Source organism: Stegodyphus dumicola, chromosome 2, assembly GCF_044657685.1.
Source record: "Stegodyphus dumicola isolate Sdum_Otavi_A_Nest chromosome 2, ASM4465768v1".
Taxonomy (NCBI): domain Eukaryota; kingdom Metazoa; phylum Arthropoda; class Arachnida; order Araneae; family Eresidae; genus Stegodyphus; species Stegodyphus dumicola.
Window position 1 is genome coordinate 8,902,988 of NC_140769.1, and position 10,441 is coordinate 8,913,428.

The following is a 10,441-nucleotide window of genomic DNA, read 5'->3' on the forward strand; positions in this document are numbered from 1 at the left end:
AGCATCAAACTTATGCTTACAGGCAATCGCTTACAGACGTTAAGCAAATTATCGCTGTGTCTGAAATGAACTACAATCTTGAAAAAGTTGAAAACAAATATTTTTGGATCTCGGATCTAAAATTTGGTAATGTGTTTCTATGAAGACGGCGTTGTTGGATAAGCGATTGCTGTAGGATAGCAATAATGGCAAATAATCTTCGGTGAAGGTCTTGAATTACATAATCTTCAGTGAATGTTTTGAATTGTGCACATACGAAAAAATTATTTTAGATGAAATAGTAAAATTCAATATAAGTCCCAAATTAATTTAGTTAAAATAGTTCGTATGGGAACGAACTGCATGTAGATTATTAGGCGAAAAACCAATTATAACTCGGCTCTGCATCACGTGATATCTTTGAGCAAGGATACATTTTTTAAAATTTAAATCAGAACTTAAATATAAAATGCGTGTCTCGCGCTCACATAATTAGCCACCGCTTGCGGTGATGCTACTTAAAGTATCAGTCAGATACAAAATTTAAAATGTGAGCTAGTAATCCAGATTTCACAGTTTAATACAAAGTTAGCTCATAAATTGAAATCACAGCAGCTATAACTCAAAGCCGAATAATTACAATCTTATTAGAGCTCCAAAAGTAAGTAAGTTGGTCTCGAAAGGCAAAAACACGCTCTGTCTTAGGATCCAAAAACTTCAGCTTATATACTTTCTAAACGCATTAACATTTCTGGTGAGGAAACGGAAAAAAGCTATATTAAAGGCTGAAATTTTAAATAAGTGGTTAATTTCAATAACAACCTTATAAGTATTGCTCTTTAGTTTCAAGGTTATGATGTCATTACTTCACAATAATTTTCGTTCTTTCGTATGCATATCTTAAAACGCTCAAAATAAAACTATAGCGTTTAAAATTATCAGCCAAGAAATCTACTGCATCATTTCAAACTTTTTCGATTTCATAAATGTATAAGCGTTTCTCTCATTATTTCATTTTAAAAGCTGATTTTCTTAATTTTATTTTAATATGTAATATTATATTTTTATCTGGATTTAATATTCTAACAACCAAAAGTGCATCTGTTATATAGATTTGAAATTGTTAAAGGCTGTAAAACAAACACTTGACTCTCTTTCAAAACAATTATGATAAAAAAATAATTAATTTAACGTTCTTTCTAGAAATTCTTTGGAAATAGCTGCCTTTTTTACAAGCTTTTATTTTGTAGAGACATTATGTTAATTGGAAAAACCGGAGAGATTAAAAATGAGCGAACGCCTTCGCCAGGAATCGAACCACGGACCTCTCAATTACGCGCTGAGTGTGCTGACCACTACACCACGAAGGCACGCTAAAATGGCGGGAGAAATACCTTATAATTTAAGTCGCTCTTAGTGTTTATCAGTATTTACCATCTAATTTTAAACTAATTTCCGATCAGTTATCGAGCTCATATTTTCCACGCTTTGTACGTTGTGTGTGGCAATACAGTGTGATGAAGAGATTTTTTCCAAATTTGATTTAGAATATTTAAAATTTAATGGTGAAACGATTTTTCGCCCATATCTTTGTTTAGCAAACAACTAGAATTCTTGAAGTTTTGCTCTCTGAACCATCGGATAAAGCTGAAGTTTTGGAAGGAAGATATATTGATATAAATTGTGCATTTTGCTTTAAAAGTGATTGAATTGTGCAGATTTTATGCTCCAATTAAGGGTTTTATGCCTTTAGTTGATCTGTTTGCAATTGTTGTGTAATTATCAAAGATTTAAAACTTTAAGTAGCGAGTTAAGCTTAACGAATCGCCATTTGTTTAGTTTTAAAACTCAGTTTTTTAAAATAGCTATAAGTTAAGTCAGTTTCTGCGGCTTCAATGGTTTTTGCAGAGGGAGACCAAAAGTAAACTTTCAGTTTTGTGTACTGAAAAATCTGTCTTCTTGTCCGTTGGTCGAATTGCTTGTTTTTACGTAGAAACTCTTACGTAAACTTTTTACGTAAAATTAGATGGTAAATACTGATTAACACTAAGAGCGACTTAAATTATATTTCTCCTGCCTTCTTAGCGTGCCTTCGTGGTGTAATGGTCAGCACACTCAGCGCGTAATTGAGAGGTCCGTGGTTCGATTCCAGGCAAAGGCGTTGCATATTTTTAATCTCTCCGGCTTTTCCAATTAAACTAATGACTCTACGGTGGCTCCTGAACTAAAAGAGTGTTGGATGATGATTCTCCTCACCCAGGATTTGGCGATTGAGTCTCCTAAAAACCTCAGTCGCCTTTAAAAAGGGGAGTATATAAGGTATTTCTCCCGAGTTTTAGGCATGCCTTCGTGGTGTGGTGCCGTGAAGTGAAAACTAAATTAATTCAATGAGAAATGTATTCCTAATGATATTCAAGGAAATAAGTTTAAATGAAATGCAGCCAAAAATGTATGTAATTTAATAGGACGTACGATGAAGTCATGAAGTGTCCACATCAAATTTTTGTTGTTGTTTTTATTACATGTCAATGCAGTATTTCTTAAGTTTAATCTCATTCGATCTTCTTAGTTTAGTGAGCTAGGTCTATGTGATTTGTAGTAAATGTATCCCGCACTTCAAGTCACGTATTTTTAATTTTGGCTGTGTTTTAAATTATTGGAACTTTAATTGCTGATAAATGATGACCGTTTGGCGAATGTTTTGATACCAAGACCAAGGGGCACACGACTGTAAACATTCACTTACGCAACACACTTCCAGAAATGTTAACATTTAAATTTGGTGCTATTAAAAACTATATCATAAAAAGCTTGATCGCTATGGTTAAAAGTTTTCGTGTAACCGCTTAGGAGCAATATATGTTTTTCTATACTTTTCCTTCCTTTTTTAGCTTTTGTTCTAATTAATATTATTCGTCATTTTTTAAGTAACATTGAATTTCATTTTCAGATTCCTATGTAGAAATATGTTTAATGGACAGTCAAAAATCTATCGCGAAGAAAAAGACTGCAACCGCAAGAAAGACTTTGGATCCCCTGTATCAACAACAGCTCGTTTTCCCGTATGACTGTCAAAACTGCTACTTGCAGGTAATAATAACCCAGCGAATAAAATAATTTTTTAAAGACTGTACAAATATTAATAGCAAATAGCTTTCAGAAATTTGCTGTGAATATCTTTATAAACAGCTATTCGGTAGCCTAAATTATGGAAAGATAATAAAAATGAACTTAAAGCAAAATAAATGTTCTATTTTATTTATCGTTCATAAAGTAATTTCTGGTAGCTAATAATTAAATTATAAAATTCAATTTAAATTAACACTTTAATAAGACATTTAGTTGAACCGAAATAGTCGACAGTCTCCAACAGCTAAGATTGTCCCTGTCAATTGCGAAAATTCGGATTGTGGAATGAGTAAGTTAAGTAAAAACACTGAAGCTCGAGGCTAGCTCGAGCTCCTAGCTAGCTCAAGGCTAGAGCAATGAAACGTATTTGAATCGCTATTATCTAGAATTAGATCTGATATGAACAGTTTGATTTCTCATAAAAATTTCATCCAATTAAATTATCTTTACATAATTTTTGTATTTAATACTAGATTTTACTTTCTTTTGATATTTATACTCTTTCATTTTTTTATTATTAAAGCAAAAGCAGCTGATCTTACTATATTTTCGCTTCAAGTAAGAATGTTTTATCTTAAAATTAAATAACTATTGAGATCTTTATATAATCAAAGGCAAAAAATCAGTTTATTGTCATATAATTTGAAATGTCATTAGAAATCTGAGTAATTCCAGTAATTCCTTTTCCTATACTTGTGCTTACTTTACTCTGATAACAGAAATATGACTAAAATTTACAAATATAAAAATCATTTAAATTATATTTTAAAAAGGTAACCTATATTACTTAGAAACATTTAGAAAAGTCTGAATAATTTAATTCGACTTCAGATTGTGAGGTAACAATTTCCTTTGTTGAAAGGGAAATCTTCTGGGGGGGTGAAAATCCAGGACTGGCTTATTTTTAAAATCTGTTTCCTCTTTCAGCTAAGTGGTTATTCTATAAGTAACGCGATCTTTTAAATTAAATTTTAATCCATGGCACAAAAATCACCCTTTACCTAAAAAATATTTAATTCTATTATTTAAAACTAGTTTCCAGCTCAGTCATAAATTTTCAATATCTCGGAAATAAAAACACTTATTTATTCAGGAAACGCAAAAATCTGTGTTCGGACATCATATTACGAATTCAAAATTTGCATTAAGTTGTTTGGAAGGTTTGTAAAAAATAATAATCTGACGTAACTAGTTTAGGAGAACATACTAGAAAAATAACGTGCCTTCCAAAGTTTCTTAATATTGGCAGCGTTTCTTGGGCTGTGTGAAACTGTACGTTGTTATAAAGAAAGCATTTTGTCACTCTATCAATCAGTGCAAGTTCGGGTTTCATCAACAGCTTGTTCTAATTGCGTCAATTGTTCACAGTAGATCTCTTTAGTAAGTCTTTTATTTTCAAGAAGAAGCATTTCATAGTAGATAAAATGCCTTCTACAATTTCTCACAACATTTTGAGATGGGCAAATCTACCATGTTCAATGCTAGAAATCTGTTCATATTGCTGTGAGCTGCGGGATCCTTGATGTTCCTTTAAATAAATGGCTCCAGATAAGGAAGAATAAATAGGCCATTTATTATTAAAACAGCCCCAGCAAACAACGCACACAAAAAAACGATAGCTGACAAATAACTCAGAGTGTGGATATTTAGCAATTCCTCCTTAGCATACGAAATAAACTGTCAAGTTCCTCAAATCATTCTCATGGTAAATCCTATTTCGTAGTTCAGCTAACCGCTGTCTAAAGGACCGTTCCCACTGGTTCCCACTCCAAAACCAGTTCTTTTCCATAGGGAGGCAAGTTGAAAATATGAACTGCGTGTACAGCGGAGCTAGTCGACATATGGAACTGACTCCGTTAGCTCAGATAAGCCCCAGTTAGAAAGCCCCTTTACAGCTGATTCGCAACTAATTCACAACTGAACTCCCTTACTCCACCTAGCACGAGATTATCGAGTATTTTACTCGATGTGCTCCGGCTCAAGAAAGTAAGGCCTCCATGGGCGCCAAATAATAAAAATTCCTGATCAGAGTCTACTTCCATGTCTTAGCCTAAAGTTAAAGAAATGTTTGGAAAAGCAAGTCAGTAAAATTGAAAACATAGGTTTAGATAATGCTGTTCCTAATCACAAAACAGAATGGAAAGTGAGTATAGTGTCCACTATAATCCAACTTTGCGCTGGCAAATGTTCATAGTCACGTTATAGATTGCAGTGGTGAAGTCCGCTTGTAGCTTCTTGGGATGCAGAAAAACACAAATTCTAGTCATAATTACAGAAGTAGAGGTTAAACTTTAAAGAAATATGTATACGTCAATATATTATGTAGCACGGGCTCTGGAAACGTCTGGAGTTAGCAGAAAACTGACAAATGCTGCCGGCCTAGTGATAAAAATTGTCGCATAGGCCACCTAAGTGCGAAAATAATTAATTCTACAACTTTTAAATTGTTGATAATTCTACAACTATTGCATTCAGATTAACTAATGACATAAAAACCTTAACCGAAACAAAATAACAAAATATTTCAATCCCTTTTGAAACAGAAAATGCAAAATTTACCAACATATAAGAAAACAAAAGAAACAAAAAAAGGAAAGCTCATCGAGTCGTATAAGAGAGCAAACGAGCGTGTATATGTATGTGTGTGTGTGTATTCTTAAAAAAGGAAGTATGAAGAAGAGATTAAATTTGAATGAAGCCATTCCGTGTTAGTGATCCCCATTTCCCACACATTCATCAAAACACACATGTACTTTCAACTCAACTAAATAAATGAAAATACAGATATCAAAATAAGAATACTTCACAAATTCGAGAAAAGATACTTAACTCATAAAAACGGAAAATTACGTAAAGGAGTAACAACAAGACACATTCGTGTAATACTTTCTAAGGCAAATTTTCTTTACTCTGCATATGAACTGAATCTTTCATCTTAGTTTACTCAGTTTCGGATATTTAACATTATTAGTTCCTTATATTTAAGTCCTTAACCAGTTTTCACGAACTGTGCATGAAAAACAAGGAAATATTTTTAATCTTATTTTTAAACTTACTTAAATAGAAAAGGTGGTTTATACCACTGAAAAAACTCTGACACCCCTTGTGTATAACACATTATTTGTTCTATTTCCGTTTTGTCGATTGTAATCCACAATAAGCAGAAGTTGATAAATTAGAGTCATTTCCTGTACTGAAGATTCAGATTCAGAAGTACTACAGCTCGAAATCCGTGACTGATTGAAGCCATATTTGCCTTCTCCTAACAGCCACCGGTCTAGCTCTCAATTTTTATTACATATCATACAAGTATCTGAAGTCATGTTTTACTCTAGCTAAGTCATTTAAGAAATATAACAAAAACTAATATTTAAAATAACAAAAATTAAATATTTGGTATAAATCACAACCAAACTAAAATTACAATTCATTATATTAAAAATACGATAGAAATTAAACAAAGCTGCACAGGCTTGCTAAATAAGAAATCTGAGAATTCTAGAAATATTAAAATTCACAATCAGGAAAATGTTGTTTAAAACGGCTCAGTTAAGGGCGCTTTGTCAGAAAATGCAGTGTTTGAAAAGTTAAGTTATTATAATTAATTAAGGTAGATATATAGAGAAATTATTATGCTCGAAAATTCTTTAATAAATAGACAAGCAGTTTGAGTAGGTAGAGTTTATATAGCAAAATTCAAGCATGTATCAAATTTAATAGAAAAGGTAATTTATAACCCTGAAAAGAATCTGACACCTTAGTGATGTAAATAACAAATCATTCTTTGCTATAGACATCGCGTCCACAAAAGCCCTTACCCAACCTTTACTTTTGCAACCATTTAGTTATTTCTAACTAGCAAAATGTTTTAAATGATGCAAATATTCGTATTTTGGCATGTAAAAATACCAGTTTAAAAATATTACTAAATCTAATGTTTTATAAGATCTGCTCGGTTACTATACTTACATTCAAGAATATTTTATACTCGTGTTAAAAAATAAAAACAAGAATAATAATAAATTTGGCTTCCGTATGACAAAAATAGACCCAGATATTGTTTCAAAATTTGGGGTTTTCCTCTTTAAATATAATTTATTGATATTCTTTGGGATTTCTGACGTTTAACATTTTTGATTTAAAACTTTGTTACAATTACCATGCCGAACGAATTCTCCTGCAAGTAATTCGTAAGTTTTCAGAATATAAAATTACGTTATTGAATCCTTAAATTATAAATATTTTAAATTTTTAATTTATGTAAATAATTTTAAGAGTTGGCTATGTGCCAAATCTAAAATCTGCCAGGATTTCCCAAAACACGAGTACTGTAATATTTTGTGAAAAAGAACTGTTTTCTGAAAACATTATGCTAATCAACACTTTTTGGGACAATTTGCGTGTTAATTCTCGTCTCCCTCACTATAAATGACCAGGTACTTTTTTCTAAACTGATGTTTTATTTTTAGCTACGTACAAAAGCAAACATTTATCTCTTCTACTTTTTACGATCTCTGAATATGCTCTTCAACCTTTAAAATAATCAGTTTTTGGCGTTCAGAGGTCATGCTTCTTGTATTTTAACTTCTATAATAAGTATTTATAAGGATGTTTGAAACGCATAAACAGTTAGATTTCGTAATTTTAGTTTGCAAAACTAACCTTTTTAAATTAAGAAATTTCAAAACATGAATACATGAGACACTTAAACATTTAATTCTGGGTATGTTTTACAACCAAAGGTTTCGAAACTAAAAGCCGGATAAAAATTTTGGGGACCCGATGTATGAAGGGTTGGATCATAACAATAACTTTCTTGTCTTATCTTATTACCGAATGTTTGAGTCAAAAGTCATTGCTTAGAAAAGTTTCTGCCTCTAAACAGAAAACGAGCAGCTATACATAGGATTTATGCTTTTCTAATTTTTGTTTCATTTATAGGTTATAGTTTGGGGAAATTATCATGGTATGAAGCAACCAAAATTCATGGGAGTGGCACATATTGTTCTGGACGACATTGACTTGGAGAAGGACGTAATTGCTTCGTACAAGTTGTTCCATCATTTCTCACTGGTCAACTGACTTAAAACTAACTAGTCAACTAACTTGACCTACAAACTAACGCCGCTGTTCCTCTCTCTAGATAGTTTGAGGTGAAAGGAAATATCCTCAGATATTTCTCCGTGAAAGTTAAAGAAGAACATTCTTTATTTCCATACAATACACATCTACGTGTATTCCAAGAATAATTATCTGTGAATATGTGGGCTGATTATTATGAACGACTTCCTGATTCCCTTATATGATGCAACTCGATGGCACATATCATTGTATATTCCTCTGGAAAAGATTTTACCAAAACTCTTTCAAGATGGTTCTATTGCGTTCCATTTCATTTCAGCATAGTGGGACGCCAACACTTTAAGACATTGATAAAGGCAGTTGCTGGTACGCAATATTTTGAAGCGATGGATTTGTTGTGATGGAACAGTCCATTTGCGACCGGGACCGCCGGATTTACAAAGCTTCGATTACCTCTTATGGGTACATATGAAGATCCTTGCTTAGAAAAATGTAGTTGACTTTTTTAAAGACCAATAAGTATGCTATACGATTAGGCAAATGACTTTTAATCCGCTTGTAGCGTTTCAAATATTACTAATGAAAGTGACTTGGAAGTATCCAACAGAAGACGTGACTCTGACCAACACTTAACATAGGAGTTGTTTACTCTGCCCGAGTAGCAAATGTCTTTAACAGCAATTGTTCTAAAATACAAGATAGCGCCGAATAAAACGCCGGAAAATACCACGTTAAAGCGAGATGTATTTGCCAGCTTAGTACAACAAATTCCAGAAGATAGGCAACTTGCGACTTATTGTAGACTATCCCAAACCTCAGACGTATTTCAGGGTTTAAAGACGACTGCGAAATTCCATGTTTTGCAACTATTCTTTCGTTCTGATTATTGTACGGAAGTTCATTTTCCTTTTCCAAAAAATAATGTTCTGAATGTTTTTAAAGAGAAGGAAAGTTCAGGGATTGTTTTGCTGTGTAACTTCGTATATATTTAGAATCATTGTCATCTTTCCTGAAAATAATTTCTCATTATTTCTTAATTTAAATTCATTACACAGTTTCAGGAGCTTATTAAACATGTACACACTAACATTTCAAGGAACAGAGTTTTATTTATAGATTTTTCTGTTAGCTAACGGTAGCTAAAAATCTGCCTTGCTAAAGTAGTTAGCTAAAAATCGGTTTTGTAGTGTAAAGTAACTCTATGATCCTGTAATTAATAAACTTGATTTTGACTCTGGGGTTTGCTGTGTCCTTTACATAAAAAATAAGTTCCAAAATGCGTATGAAGTGATGATGACGCACAGTACTGTGACACACAAGAGCTCAAACATGCGTACTAGTGAACTATTGTTACCTTCAGTAATCAGATCATGAATACATGCGTGTCCGTTATAAGCCAAACCAGTAACCAAACAGAGGAGATAAAAATGCTTACTGCAAATTCTTACTACGTATCATGCATAATATTTGCATGCTTCTTAATTTGCACATTGCTTAATGGCTATAAATATACCGGCTGAAGAATCGGTACTGTCAATGGTCAGAAATTATTTGATACACTTTTCGTTGGGCACACATACTTCTCCACTAGATTTGCTTCGTTCTTTTTCTATCATTCACCCTATTATCATTAGTTTCGCGTTAATCATATTACCCTCATTTCATCGCTTTGTTGAAAAATGAAAGAATGATATTTATTTCTACTATACCTTAGAAGTAGTAGAATAATATTGCACAGTATAAAATCTGTAGCAATATATATTTTATTTTAAAGAACAGCATATAATATAGCGTAGAACACAATTTACCATATATTCCGGCTTATAAAGCGCACCTATAATTGCAAACTACGTATTTTAATTTTTAGCTACATCCTTCAAGTAACGCGCACCCAGTTCTTAACGAATAAACCAGCAATGTACATAGGCGATGCTCTTATATCTGAAGTCATTCATTCGAAGGTTTTCCGCAGACTTTCGAACAATGGTGTATTAAACTGGCAAATAATAAGTGAAGCAATATGTGCTCGGGGAAAATACTTGAGGGAGTAAATGATTCTACAAACCGTGCGGGTTGTATTCAATGCAGCCGTGTACAATAATGTTATTCTAGATTTTCGATAAAAGTGGGCCACAGTTTGAGGCAATATTGCACTTTCGACGCGAATGAATTTTCAGAATTAACAGTCAGATGTTTTCTCTTTCTCCAGTCATTTGAAGCCATGAGTGTGCAATGAACACCGAAGGATTTA

General features: G+C 32.7%; 1 protein-coding gene across 1 annotated transcript in view; it reads left to right on the forward strand.

Annotated features, from left to right (window-relative positions):
- Positions 1 to 8,190, forward strand: part of LOC118200366 (regulating synaptic membrane exocytosis protein 2-like) — a 472,906-nt gene extending 464,716 nt beyond the window's left edge. The window contains 2 exon segments of the mRNA XM_085809579.1: positions 2,930 to 3,069; positions 8,050 to 8,190. Of these exon segments, the coding sequence (XP_085665705.1) occupies positions 2,930 to 3,069; positions 8,050 to 8,190 (281 nt within the window).
- Positions 8,191 to 10,441: the final 2,251 nt, after the last annotated feature.